The following is a 23151-nucleotide window of genomic DNA, read 5'->3' on the forward strand; positions in this document are numbered from 1 at the left end:
ACTCGATTTTGACCTTAGCACCCAGCCACCCCTGTGCTGCTGGTGATGCAGTGTTGGTACCTACTTTAACCTAGCCCACTGCTGACCTTTATCACAAAGACTAGAACTGTAAGCTGCATACTTAAACGATTGACCGCAAAACTGTTTTCCCCATAGGATAACTCTGAACTATGCTGAAACGTTTGTAAGTGTTGATTTTTCGAAGTGCTAAGTATTTTTTATTAAAAACTTACTTATCCTATTACGAAGATCTTGGTCTTAAAATCAAGTACACACAAAGTATAATTTTATAAAATTGGTCTGGATCTCCTTCTTGAGTCATTTGTTCATTATTGATCACGGTTGTGCAATAAAATGTCTTACACTCCTCAGTGTTCGGCCTAAGGCTGCTCGCCCACACTACCACTAACTGAGCACTTTGGGTTTTACTTTGAGCCACTCTTTGGGAACCCCTGGACTCTGTGCACAGTATTACTAGCAGGTGGCAAGATCATATATAGAGCTAGCTTCCTACAAGTGCATTCTACACCACTTTATTAAAAAAACATTGCATTGTACGCCAGTCTTCTCTGCACCACCGCACTACACATCACTTCCCTCTAGCTCACTCTACAACACAATACTGACTCTCTTCTCCATTAAAATCTACGCCGCTTTACACCACTGCACAATTCAATACTCTACTCCCCGCCCCTCTACAACACTACTTCACTATACGACGCTCTACGCAACTCCCTCTACGCCACTCCATGCCACTTCACTCCACTCCATTCTACGCCAAACAACTCTACAACTCTTGCCATTCCTCTCTCCTACAGTACTCCACTCTACGACACTCCACACCACTCTACGACACTATACCACTCCATTTAACTCCCTCCAAGACACTTCACAAAACTACGCGACACACCACACAACTCTACAACACTATACATACGCCACTCTACGACACTTCCACGCCATTCCACTCTCCTTTACCCCACTAACTTTTAGTCATGCCGAACAGCAGTCATGGTGGTGTACAACATGGCTAAACATATTGGCATAGCCAATAGTACTTGCATAGAAGAGACTTATGGGCTTTGTCAATGTTTGTTTTTATTGCTGCGTGCAAAAACTTGGCAGATTTTTTTTCCTGTGATAAGAACATAATAGTGCAGGTTTTTTTAATGATTTGGAAATACAGCCTATGTTCTATTTCCTTGAGGACTGATGTCTTTGAGCTCTGTGTGGCACTACACGAGAAAACCAAATTCAATTATAATTGCAAAACTGATCAGAAATGAATATCATTTAAAGTATATATTTTAGTCATTATGGTCCTAAGTTTGTTTCTAATCCTGCTTAGTCGAATCTTGGTAGGCAAAGTGAACAGAGAGCCAGAGATGGGCAAGTCTGCATTTCCAAAGGAGCAAGATTTGAAAATGGATCTGCAAAGTAAGTGGGACCATCTTCAATTTATGATAGGTAAACTAAGCATTATATGCCAGATTCTCAAAAAATACTTTGTCACAATCTGTAGCATTAAAGGACATACCACACAGAGCTGGCAGAAAGTGGTGAGAAAAATATCAATTTATTGAAAATAACACAATGAAATTGATGAAGTCAACAAGTTGCAAGCTGGAACAGATACTGCACTCTAAAATGTAATAATTTAGAGGGGCTACAATGGAGCCATTACGACATACACCAGGAAGTGCCGCATACCAACATCGGACTATCCCAAAATATGCAAAGCTTGATGTCATACTAAACACATTTCAGAAATTAGCAATAAAACAATGTCTCCCTTTGAAAAGTAGAAAAAACATTAACGGTAATTACATTTTTTAAAGAGGTAGGGGATATTCCCGGTAAATAGTAAATACTTAGAGGCCTTCTCTGATTGAGCTAAAAGGGTCACAAAATCAGTTACCCCAAGATTATTAATGAAGTCCGTCATGATGCCAATTTATTCCTATGGAACTGCCCCGATGTAGACATGAAAGGCAATAGGTCTACCTTAAACCATATTGACAAAGGCCTTTGTTTTCACGTACTTCCAAATAACACCATGGGCAGAAAGAAGAGAATTAAACATCTTTCGACATGAGAGAATTCGATTTCCTCCATCACTCTTGCAGCTCGTGCAAATTATGTGAAATTCTGGAAAGACTTTTCAACTATAAAGAGCCAGGCTAGCAGGATCAGAAATAATTTTACTGAGCGGACATTAAGACATGTTGCTTGATTGTTCTAATACTCTAATGCAGAGCAGAACTATGCAGATGTTTACAAGTCCAGATCAAGTACTATATCACCTACTTTACAGCAAATTAAACGTCGCAAATTAAGTCAGGTTATCAAGTTTGGCAACACCAATGGTGGGTTTGCCCACTCAAATTCACCTCACTCAGAAGTACTAAGGACACTAACATTTCTACTTTAATCAACGTGCTCAACACGAGGGTATATAGTCTAAACTTGTGTGGGTTGTGTTTTCAGTGATTATATGTGACCACATATAGGATTGTGAAGCTGTGGGTCTCTGAGTGGATGACATGGAGTGAGAAGGAAAACGGCTTTCTTTCCATAATGTGACTGTATATAGTGATCTGTGTACAGACATTTGGAGGTGCATGTGGGGGTATAATGTGAAGTAGCAAAAGAGTAAAGTGGAGGTAAATTACGCATGTGTTGATATTTGTAAGTGTCAGTCTATGTGACTCATCCTTGGGACCTAAATAACCATACTCAATTCTATTGGAGAGGGCGGGGGGGGGGGTAGTTCTTTCAATATAAGTAATGTGTAGTTGTAGGAAAAGACAGCCAACTTATTTTGAAATACGTGAAGGACTTAAGTGCATGTTTGTGCTATTTTGGTATAATGTGTGGGTATGTATGTATGTGATCTACATGCAAAAGAAAACATTTTTTTTACTTATGTGGTGACTTCACTCAATATAGGTGGGGTGATGGATATATTTTGAGTATCTTCTCAAAATTCAAAGGCCGACAGGTGGTGGTACACTTACTTTTTAGCAGGAGAAACCTACTAGAAATAGCACGAAGCAAGTAAAAGCACATCACCCTACAAAAAAAAGGGGACCCTTGGGAATGCTAACCGATTGTGTGATCTGTTTGTGCCGGATATAATTTTAGTCAATAATTCATTTCATGTACACAAGGGTGATTGTCTGACTGTGCAGGAGAATGTCAGAGTGAAGGTGCGGGAGGACAGTCTGGGAGAATGGGGTGTGTGTGTGTGTTTCATCTGTTTTGGCAGAAAGTGAACTACTTGTTTTAAGTATGTGTGGTACTAGTGTAAAAGGGGTGTAGGTATGCCAACCAAGGGAAAGCGTACTCAATTTGTATTATTGATAAGATTGTAGGCATATACGTTTGTGATCTTAGTAGGTGACCAAACTAGGTATGTGTCTTTGCATATATTTCTTTCACATAGGTGTAATGGCATAATTTCCCTAACAAACTCTCAAACTAGGAATCTACAGGATAAGTCATTTACAGCAACAGAAAACCAGAGCTGGTACGTCCAGGACCTTGTATAGGTTTAAAAAACAAGAGAAACCGTGAATCATAAGATAGAAAAACATCATTCAGCCACTGACTGGGTTAACACGTATTGATGAGAACCCAAAAGCTTCCTTCCTATAACAGGACCTTAGTAAAAGTGTGCAAGAACACCAGCGCTCTCCTGTACAACCATTAGGATAACTCCATCAGTGAGAACATTTGAGGTTTTGCCATGTGCAAATTGAAATCAGCACTATGAAATGATCATATTATGAAGTGATGTCATCATATTCACAGGCTTCCATATTTCAAGGGAGCTGGAATTATCCCAGCAGTATATTATCCAGCTACCAATTTACACATTACAGTGGGTATTTTTCCTTCAAGTGGCTGTACTTATCAAATTGTTTGTAAAGCTTGCTGTGGCATTAAATATCAATAAAGGGTGATCGCGTGAACTAGTACTTCAAGCTTGGACACCCCTGGCAGCTTAAAGCACAGGAGAACACTCCTTATCAAGAATAGGAGTGTGACGTTTACATGAAACTCCTCAGACTACTTGGTTCAAAAACATTCTTTGATTACCAGTCTGCCAAAATTAGGGATATGAAGCCTCTTAAAAAGTGTATCTAGAAAGTAAAGATGACCTCACACCGCTGTCCTTGCCACAACTGAGTTGAACATGTGGTCCCTTGAAGCAGGGAGAACTCCGATCGTTAACCACTTAACAGAGCCTAGCAGTCTATTGCCGGTTAATCATGAATCCAACAAGGGGGGTCCATCGGGTGGCAATATCCTCAGTTAAGCAGAGCCAGGATCTGGAGTAGAAAGTTTCTTTTTGGTGGCACGTATAAGGCACTCCTGTAACACTGGGTAGAGCTTCTGGCAGCCTTCTATGCAGAGACGCACCGCTTGTGACGAGGAATCTTCTTCCCACTCTCCACTGCACAGGAGCCCAGTCACCTGGTCAAAAACATTTAGAAAAAGATACAAGTTTAAAACTGAAACATTCAGAGAACATACATAATTCCAAAATGCTCACTGTGATGGATATGTATTACTACGACCTTCAGATTCCACTGTGGAAGAAATGGGAGAATATTTTGTTTACAACCTCTAAAAAACGTAAGGCAACGAATTAACTAGTTTGAGTTCATTAAATTTACTTTTTCCAGGCAAGTGCAAACTCCTGAGGGTAAACAAGGCACAGGTCCTGCAGTGGTTGGCATATTCTAGGCTTGCCAGCTAGTTCGCTAGCTTATGCAATCCATGAGGAGATGGGACTCCCCTTTGTTAAGGACAATGTCAATTTGCTCCCTCTTACACTTATAGTGCTCATTATGGTCAAATCTGCATGCCACTTTAACATAGAAATCATTGAGGAAGGAAGATCTTGTGATTCTGAACTTCGAATTCAAGGTCTTCTTCGTAATAAAAACAGACCACCATTAAGTTAGGTAGACCATCAATCTTTTTAAACTCAGGAGTCTATGTTCTAAAGACAGATGATGGGTTAGAATAAATGTTTTGGCAGAAGGAAAGAGGCTGTGTAGGTGCTGAAATCAATCAACTGTGAACATGATACGAGCCAAAATGTGAACAGAGCCGTATTTGGACAGCGTGCTCTCTATCTGGGAACTGATTTTACTAACAAGATTTAGGTTGGGGGTATTCTTGGGAGGAGTACTCTATTCCCCGATGGGGTTACAAAATCTGCTAAATATATTTCTGGAGTTCTGTGTCCACAGAGGTTTGGATTCAAATGCTGCTAAAACTAAGTTCATGGACTTTGGTAAGAATGTTAATAAGAGCTTGTTCTGTAAAGGCCAGGACAGACTGTATGGATTAGGTCTTTAGCTTTGATTATTTGGGGGTGAACCCAGTCGGATAAATTTAGGTGAGTCCATCTAGTAAACAAAAGGAGCACTCACAATATCACATAGATCAAAGGCCGATCAAAGGCCATTCTACGTTTCCAGAAGAACACATTCGCGTTCCATTTCTCCAGCCCAAAAAGCCTATTGGCGAAGGTCCTAAGTGCTTCCTTGTATGGCGCAGAAGTTTGGGGTTACACAGATACCACGAAGATTGCAGTAACTGAGAACACACATTCTAGATCATTGCTTACGATACCCGCAAGTACCCCCCCCCCCCTATGTACTGCTTTACTCTGATATGGGGATGAAAAGAGTATCTGATCTTGGGTACTTAAAACCACTTTTATTTTGGGTCCATATCAGGACAAATGCGGGATTAGTTGAATATAGAGATTCCCGGAGGGATGTAAGGGATATGGATCATACTTTGGAGGTACACTGGCTTCAAGTTGGATTTTTGACTGGTCCAAAAAATTGAGCTCGGCTAAGCTGTGGGACTCACCTGAATCACCTTTTAAGGCGGACAAGCAAGTCTTAAAATCGACCTACTGGTCACTAGTGAGGCAAGCAGTGGCGGCTTGTTAATAATGGGCAAAAGGCTTGCACCCCTATTAATGAACAGAGAAGCAGCCAGCAAACAACAAAAATAATCCTGCTGCTACTTAAGCAAAAAGGGTAACGTTACTCCTTTTTTGTAACTGTGCTATGCTGTTTGCCTTCACCAACTGATTTGTCAGCACATGTCAGGGTGCTGATTTCATCATCCCTTAATCACCCAGGGAGACATGTAAAACTCCATTGGAAAATATGGAGAGGAAGCAGCCCCGAATAACAGAGGCTCCAAAGGTGCCTGGCCTTACAGCTCAACATCATGTGGATAACATCAGACGCTTCCCCACTAATCATCAGATAAAAAGGCAACCCCTGGCTTCAAACAACACGAGTTCCTGTTTGTGCCCCCCAGTCTACTCCCCGGCGCCATTTAGCTAAAGTGGGTGGGGTGGGATTCTTCCACGCGGCCGCTATGTCGTGCTTGGCTACCACTAGAGCAGTTCCCAGGAATGTCTTGTCTACCCATGACCCGTCCAACCAGTCAGTGATGCCCAATAATATGTTCAGGGGGTTGTGTGGCACTTATCATCCGAATACCTCCTTGAGTTCCGCTTCTAAGGCGATCCAGTAGGGGGCAATTTGTGGGCATGTCCAAACTATGTGAAATAAATCCGCAGAATCTGAGCCACATCTCGGACATGTCAGGTTTGGAATAAGGCCTGCTTTGTGTAGGCGACTGGGGGTGAGGTAGGAGGTGTGCAGGTAACAGAGCTGGACCAGACGAGGCCTGGCCGAAGCAGTAATAGTTCTAGGTGCCATCAGTGCATCCCTCCAGTCCTCGTCCTCCAGTGGACCCAGCCAAGCCTCCCACCTAAGTGTTGTGAGATACCAATGAGATCCCAGATTCTAAAGCCCGCTAGGTTCACCACCTATCGCAGCCATGTACCCTGCCAAAGCGGTGTTTGCTGGGATAGCTTGTTCTGCCAGAGTGTGTGTGTTGTAGGGAGGCGAGCCAGGCCAAAAAGACTGCGCAGGTAACCATGGGGAGGTCTCCGGGGATGGGGATCCATAAAGCATGGCTTGAACGCGGCAAAGGCCTAGGTCGTTGAGTTCAGTTCTGTAGGCCAGGTCAGACCAACCCCCATTGAACCAATCATGGGCCACCAGGAGACGGGTCGCCAGATAGTACAGATAGAGGTTTGTGAGCTCCATACCCCCATCAAAGGGTGGAATCTGGCAGTGTCGTAGGGCCATACGGGGTAGCCGACCACTCCAGAGGAATTTTATGATTAGACTATCTATGCCTCGGAATCAGGCAGGGGGGATGGGGTGTGGTATATTTTAGTGGTATATTTTAGGAGAATGTAGAAGAACCAGGGGAGGTTCATTATTTAAATAAAGTGATTCTCCCTAGTGGGTGGAGTGGTAGCTGTTCCCATTTCAGTAGGTCCCGTTTAGTTTAGGTTATATTGGGGGGGGTCACATTAAGTGCCCAGGCCAGGTCCGGTAACCGGGCAACCCAAATCCCATGGTACTTGAAGGATTGCCGTCAGACAGGAATGGTGGACTGCCAATGGAAGCAGTCCCTGGAGATGTGTAGGGGGACCAATGTTGACTTGGCTGAGTTCAGACGCAGACCAGAGATCTGCTCTGAAGAGTGTAAGATTTGCGGGCAAAGGGGGCCGGATCGGACTAGGTCTGCAAGGAACAGCAGGACATTGTCGCATATAGAGAGATTTTGTCAACTAGAGATCGTCGCCAGCCCTGAACCAGACTGTTGGAGCAATAGAAATTGGCTAGGGGCTCCAATATTAGGGCGAAGAGGAGGGGTGAAAGGGAGCACCCCTACCTTGTCCTTCTGCCTATCGGAAAGATGTTGGAGAGTACCCCATTGACTTGTACCTGCGCAGTTGGTTTGGAGTACAGGACACGCACCATATGGCAGAACTTTGGGCCCAGGACCCTCAGGACGTCCCCAAGGTAACACCAAATCGACCAAGGCTTTTTCGAAATCGACTAGGATTAGCGCAAGATTGGGGGTTAGAACCTGGGTTAGCCAGCGCCACGTGGAGATGCCGTAGGCAGTGCCTAGTGCCCCGCGCCGGCATGAACCCACACTGGTCCGGGTGAACCAATTTGTTGAGGTATGGTTTGAGGCGTTGAGCAAGGACCGTGGCAAAGATTTTAATCTCTGTGTTAATCAAAAAGATGGGGCGGTAGTCCACACACATTGGGGAGGGAGGTTGTGTTTTGGGAATGAGAACTATGGTGGCTGTATCAGTCTCCGGAGGGAAGGAGCCTTTATCCATGGCTTCCTCATATAGAGCAGCCAGGCGAGGGGTGAGTAGGTCTCTGTAGGCGGAGTAGTATTCCTGTGGTTAGCCGGTCGGGGCCCAGGTTCTTGCCAGCTGCAGCCAGTGAAATGGCTCCCTGTATGTCTTCGAATGAGATCGAACCTTCTAGTCCATCGGACTCAACTGCAGATAATGTAGGGAGGTGGAGGTCCTCTCGGGTGATCAGTTCCACCAATGAGGATTCCGGGTTTTGGACGGAGTATTGTTCGGAGTAAGTCTGAGAAGGTTTGGGCTATTGCTTGGGGAGAGTGGCGAGTATGCCCCGTTGAGTCACGCATCTCTGGAATTATTCGTGCTGCTAGCGGGTATGTTGTTAATCTATGCAGCAGCTTCCCATTTTTAATCGCCGCAACCGTAGACACAGGCTACAGAGGACCTCCAAAGGAGCTTTGCTGAGTCCGAGATCTGCCCCATTTCATCCCTCACCAGCGTCAGTTGACGCAGGTGGGAACCATCGGACGAGCCACTGCCGTTTCTTTCCTGTTGAGCCGCTTGGGTGTCAAGGAGAGTGCGTCTGCTATCCCTGGCTACTCGTTGGGCCTTGAGGTAACTTGGCATGCCCGCGGGTTGGTTGGTGAGGAAGTATTGCTCGATGTAGGCTTCGAGGGCCTCTTTGAATTTGAAGTCTTGAAGGAACCATGCATTCATTGTCCACATTGGACGAAGAGCAGTGGGTGGACCTCCCATGGTTAGAAGCAAGGGTGAGTGATCTGAAATGCCCCGGGGGGAGGATATGGATGTCCCTGACATTATTACACTCAGGGTCAGGCGTTAACACCAAATGAATGCGAGAGTGACTGCTGTGCTGCTGAGGTGTAAAGGTAGTGGGACGCCCTTGGGTTCCATATTCACCATATGTCGCAAAGCCCCATAGCTGCAGCCCAGTCTAAGTATTTTAGCCAGAGAGGTGCGAGCGGGAGAGGGAATCCTTGTGGCTTCAAGCTCGGATTGCATGACAGCATTGAAATACCCTCCTACTATTGTTGTTCCTGGAGGCATGCAGGCGAGTATCACCGTTGCAGTGTAGGGTCTGTGTGTGGGTGGCGTTTGGAACGTAAGCGGAAAGGACATTGAGGGCGTCTTCGCCTAGGGATCCGGAGAGGGCGACAAAACGCCAGAGAGGGTATCTGGTAACCTGGGAGGGTACAAAAGGAAAAATTGCGTTTTAGGAGGATAGCGACTCCACGAGGGCCCAGTGAGAAGCCATAGTGCCAGGCGCTGTCGAACCCGTATCTGGCGAGGAAGGGACAGAGATTGCCCAAAAGATAGGTTTCTTGGAGTAGGAGAATGTCGGGACTCTGTCTCTGGGCGTATTGCAGGACTGTGGTGCGTTTGATTCCATCTAGTAGGCCATTGATGTTCCATGACATGATGCAGAGCGGGTTACCTTGGTGGGTCACCCTGTCGTGGGTAGTGAGGGGAACCTGCAATTCGGAGGGAGCCTGCCGCGTGGTGAACGTCTTGGAGGCAGATAAGTATGCGCCATGTGGAACAGCCGTGGCTGCACCATTGCAGGGTTGTGCCCTGCCGGTGTGGAGGTGTGATGTTGTAGGCCTGGAAATGCTGAACTTAGAACTCGGGGCAACGGCCCCATCCCCCGTCCTCCCCCCACCCTAAACTTCAGGAACGGAAGCATTGGTCGCCCTCCAACTTTAGAAGCAAACTAAACTAGAACGCTTGGAGTCAGTGAGATATGGTGGACCCCTCTCAACGAAGAATCAAACACAACATCAGCAGAAATATCTGACCAGGTTGGGTATCATCCGTGTGTAGCCGACGTCATGGTAGTGCAATGAGAATCCTGTGGAGTTTCAGGCAGTTTAGACTGCGGGAGGGATCAGAGTCTGCAGAGTTGTCAGTCGGGATCCTGGGTGAGGAGCTCCTCATAGGTGAAGGATCATGGGAATGAGCTTCCTGAGAGTGGTAAGGCCTCGGAGGGAGAGGGTGGTTCTGGCCTTTAGATCTTGCGGATCCGGTCCCGGGGACTCTGACCTGGCTCTTACTGTTTTCCGGCCTCTGCGAGACTGTGTACGCCTGGACCGTCAGGCTGAGTTGTAGGCGCCGAAGGCCTGGGATCCTAGCGCCATGGACTTGGTTTTGAGTCGAAGGGGGCGTTCTTCTGTCAGCCAGGTCAAAGCCGCTTCAGGATTATCAAAGGAGTACGATTTGTCCTGGAAGACCACTCGCAGTCTTGCTGGGCAGAGGAGTCTATATTGCAGATTAGGGTATGGGGGTTCTGTGTTACTTCCGTGTAGAAGTGCCTGGAGGACTGAACTTCCCTGGTATAGTCCGGAAATATCATAATAGTATGATTTTGGAAGGTTACAGTTCTCGGAGTACAGGCACGTTGCAGGATTAGGTCCCTAGCCCTAAAGTTAAGGATCCGTGCTGTGACAGGCTAGTGTGGCATGCTCGGGAAGGGGGGGGGGGGCTTTGGAGCCAGGGAGAAGTGTGCACGCTCAACGGCAAGCCAGGTAGAGAGCGTGCCCTCCGGTATCCAGGAGTTGATCAAATCTTCGATGAAGGATTCCATCGGGCCACGCTCAATTCCCTCCGGAAATCCCACTAGGCGTAAATTATTGCGCCTGGATCGGTTTTCAGAATCCTCTGCCCTCTTGTGAAGTTCTGTAGTCTGAGTCTGTAGGCGAACCACTTGTTCTTTTAGGCTGGTCACGTCATCCTCGATACAGGATTCTGCTTCAGTGAATCGGGCTATCGCAATGCGGCGATCTTGCCGAAGCGAAGCTATGATGTGCCCCCGGTGGGGTCCGATTTTTACTGATGCAGAGATTCCGTGACCTAGATGAGAGGCAGATAGACACAAGCGAGGCAGTAGGCCAGTGTGTAGACGCACATGGGGGAACGTCGACAGATACATGGGCGAGTGTCAGGGGGTCGCTTCCAGGCAGGGTGTTTCGAGTGTGTCCAGGGGCCAGCCTCAGTGATGCCCCACTGCGGCCTGATAAGAGTGCGTGTCTGTTCTCCTATGTGAGGCAGAGCGTGCGTCCACCCGGTAGGCCGGGCGGGGGGAGCCTTCCAGGAGCGCAGAGCAGCACGATGCCACAGCTGCTGCTCCACGCAGCAGGTTGTAGGCAGCACTGACCTGAGGGTTATTTGGCCTTCACTAGGGCCTCAGGAGCCTGTTGGGTAAGTTCTAGGTCTCGTCCGGGATCGCTGGGATAATCAAGACCTCACCAGTCTGTGGGAGACATTTGAGTAGGGAAGGACCGGCCCGCTGCAGCAGCACAGTGATGCTGGGGCCATGCAGGCCGACGCTATTCCTCTGGGACATCCGGAGGGCCCAGGGCTAGGCCACAAATCACCAGCAGCGGCAGGCCCCCCCCCCCAAGCGTGATGCAAGCCAAGCTCCCAGGGCCGGGGCCGCAGCCCCCCCCCCCCCCAAGCGTGATGCAAGCCAAGCTCCCAGGGCCGGGGCCGCAGCGCCCCAGAGTCAGGCCCGCAGATCCAGAATCGGAGGAGATTGAAAGCCCCCCCCGCCGCAGAAGCCATGCAGCCGACACACCTCCGTCTGGACTCACCGGGCACAGGCCTCCAGATCCACGTAGGTGCCAAGTCAGGATGCCGGCCACGGCGGGGTCCCTGGAACTGCAACATCGGGCCGCCTCCTCGCGCCTGCCAAGGACACTGCAGCCACCACAACAAGGCAGGATCGTTTGCAGAGTCCCTGCAGCCACACCTTCTACGGCATACGCCCAAATGATACATCTGCGATGGCGTCCCGCCCAGGGACAGGAGGCCCCTCCTCGGAACGCACAGCAGGGTGTGCGACCTAGGCACCAGGAATGGGCACGGCCCCTCAGCTACTCCCGGCCTCCACCAGTCACGCTGCCAGGCCCGCGGATGCAGCACGGGTGAAGCCCAGCTCCTGGGTAGGCCAGGTCTGCTGCCGGGTGATCAGCTTCGGGTTAGGCCAGTGGGGGAGGGGGAAACTCAAACGATGAGACCTCGCTACCCGGTACGGCAGCCGATCCTCTGGCCTCTGCACAACTCCGCCGCCGGCCTCCACTCTCGTTCCACAGGTCTCCCCAGCAGCATTAAGGATGCGGGCAGGAGGTTTTCCCCAGCAGCGTTGAGGATGCGGCCAGGAAGGGGGGGGGGGGTGTGGAGGAGTTCACACCCTCGGGCCATGGCATGAGATGCTGTGTGGTGGTAACAGAGAGCGGGAGCAAACTAAAGGTTCACAGCCTGCTGGTACCTCCCTCCAAGGATGTTGACAGGGTCATGGGGCGCAGCGCCTGGGGGGCCCAAACGGCGAGCGGATCAGGTCTACAGCACCAGGAACAGACTAGGGGACCGAGGTCTGGGGAGCAAGTGCCACCATCTTGGGTTGGAGCATGCTGGAGGCCTGGACAGGGATGCACTCTCTGCAGTCAAAATGTTGGCATTTTTAACACGCACATACAACCTCGAACTGAGCGGAAGGTTTAGCTACAAGTTAAAGGGCTGGATGGCTGCTGACGGTGGCGGATTGTGGTCGGATGACTTAGGGGTCCAGAGCATTCAGAGTGCGACCGTCATCTTGACACTCCAAGCCACGCCCTCCGGAAACTATTTTAGGTATTCATGCATTATGTACATGTTTATATAGTAGTTATTTATTGGCCAATCCTCGCTAACAGCACCTTAGCGATCATTGCACTTTATAAGACAGCACCAGTTGTATACATTTTATAGCTTGGGGATGATTTTAAGTATCTTAGGCATTTGCAGAGTTAGGATTATCAATTTGGGGGAGTACCTGGATATATACCTATATCAACAACAGTAATAAAATTACAAATTGTGCGAAGTCTGCTGGAATTAAGTTTTATGACCCATGATTTTTGTAATGTTTATATTATATTTTTGCATCAAGGATACTAAATGAAGTGAAATTTGGTAATTATATTATATGGTTGTTTTGTATCTTTGATGGTCATGTAACCGAATAAAGAAATCGCTGAGTACTCAGTACAAACTCTTTTACATTTTACCCTTGTCTGTAAATTTTATCGTCTATTTGCTAAAAAAAAAATTAAAAATGCTGGGCAGGTGCAACCCTGCGTTTTTATTTCTCCAACAGCTCAGTTTGTTATAGTGTGTGCTCTTTCTTGAAGCTTGCATAGGAATTCGCTTATATTTTTAATTTTATTGGATTTTTGGATTCTGTATCCTAAACTGTATGAAGTGCTGTACTAGTAGGTGCTGCTGTAACGCTTAATGTTTTTATTATGTATATGCATTTACTTATGTTTGTATGTGCTTTTATGATTGTATTTAAATGATCAAATAAAGGTTCTTACCACTCGTACTGCAGTGTTAGCATAACTAATCTACCCTTTCAGGGTTTAGGATTGAAAGGTATTGGCAAAACACTAATTCCATAGAGGGTGGGACTATTTGTCGAATCACATCAGTGGTGAAGTGCATATTACCAAGTGCACTGCCTCATCAAATTGCATTTGTGAACACTGATGGCTGCTCTCTCTCCTACCATGTACCTAAAAGAAAAAACTAGAATGAAGAGAAGATATTCTAGTTAGAGCTGGCCTCTGCAGTTATAACACCTTGGGTGTTGCAGCAGCTATACTGCATACTCTATTGGGCAGGAACAGTGCTGGCCTTCAAATTTCCATTGCTAGCCCTGGCATCTGTACTGGGTCAAACCCCTACTGTGCAGACAAGGACCTCGCTATGTTTCCCAGTCTGCGATGACGCTAAACATTAATGGCTAGTTAAGGACCAGAGTGAAAGACACATTATCCCCACTTTGGTCATGCTCGGACATTATTTGTGAAACCTCCATCACTACTTCAGAGGTTCTAGTACTGGTATTCCATATACAGGCACCATCTCCTCTCAATGTCCTGGACGTGTATACTGTCATCGACCCTTCTTCAGAGTTGCCCTGCAATGTTACCGGTGGAAGAGTTTATTATGGTACTTGACCCCTGATTGTACTGTTTTCACCTGTGCACATTGCTGTGCTTCTTTATTTCCCTTCTTGTGCATTGTGTTTTTGCTCCTCACTCACTTGTGCTTTCACTGTACCCCTCTCCCTCCCCTTCTCCCTGATTTCCGCCGCGCTGACCCTCAGCTCCTCCCCCGTTTCCCGTCTCCCAGCTGAGCCCCCCATCCCTACATATTGCAGACCGCTGCAGGGGGGCGCGTGTAAGACCTTGACCTCGGTCACAGGCCTGCACTCTCCCCGGCAGCTCCACTCGCTCCGTCACCGCTGCTGAACCCCTAGCCTGGGTGTTCGAGGCTGCTCTCTGCCTGCTCCTTGTCCGCCTGCCGCTTCATGGTATTTGTTCGGTAATTGACCCCTGATTGTACGGTTTTCTTTTTTCACTTGTGCCCATTGCTGTGCATCTTTTTTTCCCTTCTTGTGCATTGCTGTGTTTTTGCTCCTCACTCACTTGTGCTTTCACTGAACCCCTCCCTTCTCCCTGATTCCCGCTGCACTGACCCTCTGCCCTCGCCCGGTTCCCGCCTCACAGCTGAGCGTCCCTCCCCTCCCCGACATAATGCAGACCGCTGCGCGGTCGCGCCTCTGGCACGCCTAAAGCAAGCCCGTTTGCGCAGCCAGGAACCATGCCCCCCCGGCTCCACGGCTACGACTGCCACCCTCCAGGCACTCAACCCCGGAAGATGAACAGACTGCGAAAGATCCTCACAAAACACCACCCACGGGCAGTTCTCATGCAGACCCTGCCGTAGATCCTTCACCATTGACAAAGTCCCCACCACCGCCGAAGGCTCGCCCGATGCACACACCACCATCCTGATATGCATCCCCCTAAGCGTACGCTCCCTGCACCAATACGCCGCCGAGATCTGGGACCTGATTGACACCTTCTCGCCCAACGTCGCCTTCTTCACGGAAACTTGGACCAACAGCACCTTCGCCCAGACATTGCCACCGCCATCCCCGACGGGTACAAGATCCAGAGAAAGGACCGCCCCCACCGCCCAGGTTGAGGACTCTCCATCGCACACAAGACCCATCTTCGACTCTCCACCTACAGCACAAGTGACCCCCATTCCAACACAGAACACCTCCACTTCCAGATCCAGACCAGCCCCAGGACCACTCTAAGTGGCACCCTCATTTACAGACCACCAGGACCTCGCACCCAGTCCACAACCACCATGCCGAGCTAGCCGCATCCCACGCCATCACCTCCACAGACTACATTCTACTCGGAGAACTCAACTTCCACCTCGACAACAGCAACAAACCTGACTCCACCACCCTCCTCGATAACCTCGCCAACCTCAGACTGAAACAGCTGGTCAGCACGCCCATAGCTGGACACACCCTCGACCCCATCTGCGCAGGAGAAAGCAACATCCGATTCAGCCACACCTCCCAACCCCACTGGACGGACAACCACTGCGTCAACTTCACCTTCACCACCGCACCCAAACCCGCCCCACACCTGCCATGAAGGAACTGGAGCAAGGTCAAAGAGAAACACCTCCACAGCACGCTCCTCCAAGACCCCCCCCCTCCCCCAGCTCCACAACCAACTCCGCAGCCAAAGAACTTCACTGCTGGATCTCCTGCTGCGCCGACAAGCTTGCACCCTTCCGCCAAACAACGCCCTCTGAAGGCCTCCTGGTTCACCACAGAACTCCAAGAAGCCAGGCGCTCCTGCAGACGCCTAGAGAAAACCAGGCGAAACCAGAAAACCACGTAAGCACAGAACAACCACAGGAGCACCCTGAAGGAATACCACCAGCTCATAAGAGACACCAAATGGACCTTCGTAAGAGACAGGGTCCAGGCTAATGCAGCCAACGCCAAGCTGTTCAACGTCATACAGCAGCTCACCAACCCTAGCCCCCCCCCCCCCTAGCGACGCCACAGAGATCACACCAACCCAGGTACTCTGTGACAAGCTCAGATCCTACTTTCATCTTAAGATCCAGGCCCTCTACAACAACTTCAGCGAACAGACGCCAGACACCACCACCAATGCAGACAAGCCAACCGTCTCGACCTGGAATCCTGTCACCATCGAGCCATCACCACAACCATGACGAAAACCCACTCAGGGGCCCCAACGGACCCCTATCCAGCGCACATATTCCACAGTGCTGTCGCCGCCATCACACCCGAACTAGGACAGACCATCGAGGCCGCCTTCAGATCCGACATCTTCGCAGACTGGAAGCGAGCGAAGGTTAAACCCCTCCTCAAGAAGCCAACGGCTGACCCAACATACCTGAAAACTACAGGCCCATCTCTCTCCTCCTCTTTGCGGCCAAAGTCACTGAGAGACTCGTAAACGCCCAGTTGAACGCTTTCATCGAAGAGAACTCTATCCTCGACGCCTCGCAATCTGGTTTCTGCACGAACCACAGCACCGAGACCATCCTCCTCGCCACCACGGACGAGATCCGCACTATACTCGACCAGGGACACACTGTGACCCTCATCCTCCTAGACCACTCCGCAGCCTTCGACACGGTCTCATCGCACACTCACAGCCAGACTTCACGATGCGGGAATACAAGGAGCAACCCTCAACTTGATCCAATCCTTCCTCTCAAGCAGAACCCAGAGGATCAGACTCACTCCCTCCCTTCCTCTCCGAACCCACTGACATCAACTGCAGAGTACCCCAGGATCGTGGCTCAGCCCGACGCATTTCAACATCTAAATAGCCCCCCTCGCCGCCATCGTCAGACAGCATGGGCTCAGCATAGTATCCTACATCGACACCCAGCTTATCCTCAAGCTCATGAAGAACCTCAGACTCTGCTTCTACGAAGGAATGAAGGATGTTGCAGCTTGGATGAAAGACAGTTGCTTGAAGTACAACTCAGAGAAAACAGAGGTCTTCATCCTCGGCCCCTCCACCTCCGCCCAGGACAACACCTGGTGGCCCTCGGGAAGCCACCCAACCCTACAGACCATGCATGAAACCTCAGCATCATCCTCGACTCCTCCTTCGCCATGAACCGCCAGCTCAACGCAGTCACCTCCACGAGTTTCAACTGCCTGCGCATCCTTCGCAAGACCTTCACATGGATCTCTCCCCCCCCCCGCCCCGACTGCAGAAGGACCGTGACTCACGCACTCCTCACCGGCAGAAGACTACGGAAACTCCCTACACGCCAGAATCAACAGAACTCTTCTTATACAGACTCCAGACCATCCAGAACACTGCAGCCAAACTCTTCTTCGGAACACCTCGTCACGAGCACATGACCCAACACCTACGAGACCTCCACTGGCTTCCCGTCAAAAAGAGGGTCACCTTCAAGCTCCTCATCAACACGTACAAATCCTTCAACATCAGACCCAAATACCTCAACGAGAGAGTCTCCCTCCACGTACCCAAGAGGAACCTCCACTATGCCTTTTGTCGACATTGCTGCTTATTTGGTATCTCAACTTTGGCATAAAAGTACATATTTATAGATCATTTCAGACTTTACAAAAAAACAGAGGGAATCCATAACGGCGACTGAAAGAGTCATTGTTTCCTGGCACTCCGGAACAAAAACAGAATATATTCAGAATTACCTGTATTGGAGGGATAATTACGCAGACTAAAGGTAGGTGAGATGTTGTCTTACTCTAGGAACAGTAATATTAGACCAGGGTAGTACAAGGGGGTGAGTGAATATAGAGTATTAAAAAGACATTCATAGAGACCCATTGTTTATGTCCCCTACTTAGGATCTCACTGATATAACAGGGGATTAGCTCTGTCTGGTACCGGAGGTGAATCACGTATTGGATGTCGGTTAAGACTTGAAGAAAATTCAGTCCTTACATTGTAAAGCATTATAAGCGGTAGGTATAGAAGTATAGAGCCACTACCAGTGGGGAGATGGGGAATGGTCGAGTAGGTCATCATTGACCAATTTACTTAAATATTTCTTTCTTAGGACTTTATATTGCCCATGGTTTTTAAAGAACTAGAATACCGCTGTGCCTCCATATCACGTTGGAGGTTGGTAGATCATTCTATATTAACCGCAAAGGTGGGTGTAATGGATAAAAGGTTTTTAGAATTAAACCCAGATAGGTCGTTTATATTATTATACTACATTTTCGATACAAGGGCTGACATGCTACTTTTGATTGGATGCATAATAGATGGAGTCGCCCTTGTCAATAGAATGAGTACATGTGAGGTATCCCTCCTGTTCTAAACCAAAGGCTATATGGGAGATTAGCATTTAAAACAAAGGAGCTCCCAAAGAGCTAACAGATTTCTAAACATACCAAGCAGAATGTGGTTAAGCTGAATGAGTGGTGGTTCTCCTGCTCGGTGGTAGCGTGCGGGATGACAGAAATGGCAGTTACAGACCCCTGTAAACAATTTTAAAATCACATTGTTAATGTGTTTCATCTAGTTGAGAGGATTTAGGAAGAATAAATTGTTAGAATTAGTTTTAAGTTCTAGTAATCTATAGTGTTTATATTTCAGTTGATGTAAAAATATACAATTGCGATTTTTTATAATTGTTTTTAATTAGGGGACATGAAATTGTACTAACAATTGTACCAATAGGAGAGACGATCATTACTCGTCCTGATGAAGGTAGTTTTTGAATAATTTACTGCCAGTGAAACGCGTCAACGCCCTTTGTTTTTGTATGGTTATATTCAAGGTACTCTCGATGTCTAATTACACAATTACATGATTGAAATAACCGCATGATGAGGTTTTTAATGTTTCACATGTTTGTTGTTTCACATGTTTGTTGTCTCTCGTGTATCCTAGTTTTGATCATTTGTTGTATGGAAATACATTTGTGTCACTTCTGATTTTAACCAAGAACATTTTGTAAGAAAATCTTTTTAAATAAAATTATTTATTTTCGCCATACTAGTTATAGTCTCTCTCTATCAATGTGTTTATAATTGTTCTTTGGGCCGTGCTCGTGATCAATGAGATATATCTGAGTATTTTGATGGTTGGTGATAGTAATATACCTGAATGAAATTTGAGAATAATATACATCCTTTAGATCCAAGAGAGTTCTCTTTTATTAACTACCTGTGGTACTCTGTCTCTTGGCTAGTGGGGTCATTCCCTCTTTCTTCACATACCTGATACAACCATTTTGGTTGGGGAGTTGGATCTTCTTTTTGAAGATCTGTTTTGAACTGGTGGAAGAGACCAGCTTCACAGCAGTGCACTTAATTCGCCCACCGCTCGCCTCAGGTGGTGTTGGGAAATTTAGTCAGATATAGACAAAAGTGTTAAGTGAACTGCCTCCTTTGGTGTTTTACTCCGATCCATGCTCTCTCCTCATAGTTGCCTCTTAATAATGTGGGTAGACATTCTAGGTACCCGTTTTGCCTGCTTTAATTCCCCAGGTTTGATATTTTGTGTTAGCAGGTACCTCCAGTTAAAAGCTAATAGGAAGTGCCTAAGCAAAACAAGAGTGAGTGCAAACTGTGTTCGAATTGGAAGATGCACTATAGTAAAATGTGTGCAAAAACAAAAACTACTCCAAAAGGGCAGAACACACCCTGCTGCAGCTCTGCCAGATCACATACGCTTAGGGGAATAAAGTGGGATCACATCTAGCCAGACAACTTTGGGAAAAGAGGGAGAAAGAACATACTGGAGGTATTTGCGATAGAGGGGGCAATGTGGTACACTCAAACAGACAAGGCTAATCTCTTAAGGCATTATATAAAGAGCTTTATAGCAGCGCACACACAGACACCGCCGCACAGCTTCAGTACCCACAATCACTGGAGCTGCCTCAAGTCCCCCAGGACTGGAAAGACCAGTTAAACGCGGCCATCACTGACGAGGAGGTAGGGAGAGCGATAGCTACACTCAAACCTAAGTCCCCAGGGCCAGGCGGCCGGACGGCTCACTTTTACTAAACATATGCAGCAGAAATTATCCCGCAGTTTACATCCCTGTTTAATGCAATAGCGGAAGAGCCCATGGTGACAAAGTCAATTGCGGAAGCAGTGATCACCGTAATCCCAAAGCCAGAGAAAAATCTGCAGAGTTGCACCTCGAACAGGCCAAGCGCACTGTTAAATCTGGATTCCAAATTATACTCTGCCATTTTAGCGGCCAGAACAGAGGACCTGATGCCAGACCTAATCCACCCTGATCAAATCGGGCTTCATAAAGGGGAGGGAGACCCACGACAATATCCCAGAACTTTACATATGATAGAAAAGGTGACTAAGCATAGGATCCCGGCGAATCTCGTGGGACTGGATGCCAAAAAAGCCTTTGGCAGGGTGGATTGGTCGTTCCTTTTCCTCACACTTGAATACTTTGGATTTGGAAGGAGCTTTTAAAATAATGAAGGTCAACTATGCACACTTTGAAGTGCAGGTTAATGGGACTAGCTCAATCCTGTTCCCCCTATACAGAGGGTCAAGGCAGGGATGCCCACTCTCGCCCCCGTTGTTCCAGAGAGAGGGGCAACCCTTCTCCATGAGCAAACTCCTTTTCAGTGGGCCAAATACACTCTCCAATATTTGGGAATCCACCTTATGCTGCAACTAGAGGGTCTTTCCAGGAATATCTACACGCCACTGCTGCTCCAAATTCAACAAGATCTCAAACGCTGGAAACCACTATACATCTCCTGGCTAGGGCGTATCTACGCAATTAACAGGACAATGTTACCTAGACTCCTATCTGTTCCAGGCTCTCCCAATTGATTTAGAGAGGGACCAGGCTACGCTCCCTTATCACCCAATATATTTGGCAGAACGGAAGGGTCTGCCTCCCCTTTCATACTTTAAGACGAACATAGAGTGAGGGAGGTGTGGCCCTTCCGGATTTTAGTCTATATTACAAAGCTGCCCAACTGAGGATCATTGCGGAATGGTCTAAGAGGGAATCAGACAAACATTGGTTACACATGGACAGGGCCATTGTGGGGGAGAACAATATGGGACGTGATTTGGAAGCCTAAGAAAGACAGACCCGCAAACGCCTACATAAGCACACCTACCCGTACCACCCTCAAGGAGGGCGAGGTAACTAGAGGGATGGGGTGGACGAATTCCCTTACACACAGATTCACTTCAACCCGGAGTTTCCTCAAGCACTACAAGAGGGCCCGTTTGATGCGTGGAGGGAGGAAGGCTGCCGGATACTAGCAGACCTATTTTATAATCACGCCATATTCACCTTTGAGCGCTGTCAACGGGATTTCAAAGTAACCCCTAGCGAACACTTCCATTACCTTCAGCTCAAACATTGTATCCACAGGTCAGGGAAGCGGCCATGCAACAACTAACAGATAGAAGAAAGCTTTGTGCAGGAGGTATGCTCTATGAAGGCGGTAATGTCCTTCCTATACGGACTACTACTTTCCAACCTATATTCTCCGAGGCCCCGCTACATGAGTTTTTGGGAAAGGGAGGGAAATATCTGAAAAGGAGTGGAAACATTTATGGTCAGATACAGCCAAAAGCAATCACTCCCTAAACCCGCGAGACGCCCACTACAAAACTCTTTCATTGGTACTTGTACCCCTTTAAACTCAAATCTGTTTTCCCAGAAGCCTCAGACCTGTGCTGGAGGGGCTGCGGTCTGTTCGGGATCTTCCGCCATATCTGGTGGGATTGCCCCAGGTTTGCCCCACGATCAAACCTTTCTGGGAGAAAATCTTGGCGCAAATGAAAGACATGCTAGGATACCCCATCCCGATCTCCAGAGAAGCAGTCCTCTTAGGCATTAGAGACGCAGAGCTGGAATACCAAACGAAAGCAGATAGGGCTATTTTGTGGGCTTGCTTAGGGGCAGCTCAAACTGTAATAGCAGCAGCATGGAAGAAGAAAGCATCCCTAGTACTGTCCCAATGGCACTCTCGCCTGTGGAAAATACTCACCATGGAAAGATTGGCAGATATCTTTAGAGATGAGTATAAAAATGTTGAATACAAATGGGGACCACAAGTCACTTACCTCACACAGGGTCTTCACCTAGGGGTTTTCTCACCCTCGCTACGGGCTATGCACTTGTTCCAGTTTAAGGCTAAACAGAGCCCAGTTACGGGGACCCCAAGCGAGCTCGGGGGTGCCTACCCTACAGACCATGGAATCGACCCCGGGGACCAACAACGCACTCTGAGTCACTCAACACGTATCAAGACCAGTATGCGTACCACTTTGTCGTCACCACAGTTGTTTTTGGGTTGGGTTAAGGTGGAGGGGTAGTTGGGAAGGGATTATAAGGACATAAGACTCCAGACACTCAAAGCAGATGATTGTAGGGGGGGCATGTAATTGGGATCCTTTTGGCGATAAAAGGCACCCACATGTGAATGTTAGCTTTTATGGGGACTGTGAGTATTGTACTATCTATACAATGCAATACCACCTTGCAATATGCTTATGTTTAATAAAAAAGAATTTTGACCCAAAAAAAAAAAAAAAGTTTGAGCCTGCGTTCAATTCTGTAGCAAGCCATTAGTCACTGCCTCTTTATTCAAGGCGTTCTGTCCTAAGGGAATACATGACCCTTTCCAAAATAAAGGTACATCTCGAAGGGTGATGCGGCTGGGTTGAATATAGTAATGTACATATGTGGCTTTAAATGTTTTTATTCGCATTTAATTAAAACAAATACGTCAACAGATCATCCGCTCACCCGCCAAAGCGACATCTACGCACCTCAACTGTCTAGGGACAAATCTGACATTTAGCTTATATTCTATACGCCTCTACCCCTGCCCACAGATTGCAAATGCTTTAACATAATTACTACACACGTGTGCATTCCTTTGACCAATGTGTGGCACCTAACCGGTAGTTAAACAATATTTATCCAGTCTGATCCACCTCCTTTCACAAGTATGCATAATATGGAATTTAAGGTACACCAACAACACTG

At 47.7% G+C, this 23151-nt stretch overlaps 1 protein-coding gene across 1 annotated transcript in view; it reads right to left on the bottom strand.

The window, feature by feature from the left end:
* Positions 1–1557: 1557 nt before the first annotated feature.
* Positions 1558–23151, bottom strand: part of EXOSC6 (exosome component 6) — a 48269-nt gene continuing 26675 nt past the window's right edge. The window contains exon 2 of the mRNA XM_078670433.1: positions 1558–4479. Coding sequence (XP_078526559.1) covers positions 4318–4479 — 162 coding nt within the window. The 3' untranslated portion in view covers positions 1558–4317. The remainder of the gene's footprint in view (positions 4480–23151) is intronic.

Source organism: Lissotriton helveticus, chromosome 12 (assembly GCF_964261635.1).
Source record: "Lissotriton helveticus chromosome 12, aLisHel1.1, whole genome shotgun sequence".
In the NCBI taxonomy this organism is placed as follows: domain Eukaryota; kingdom Metazoa; phylum Chordata; class Amphibia; order Caudata; family Salamandridae; genus Lissotriton; species Lissotriton helveticus.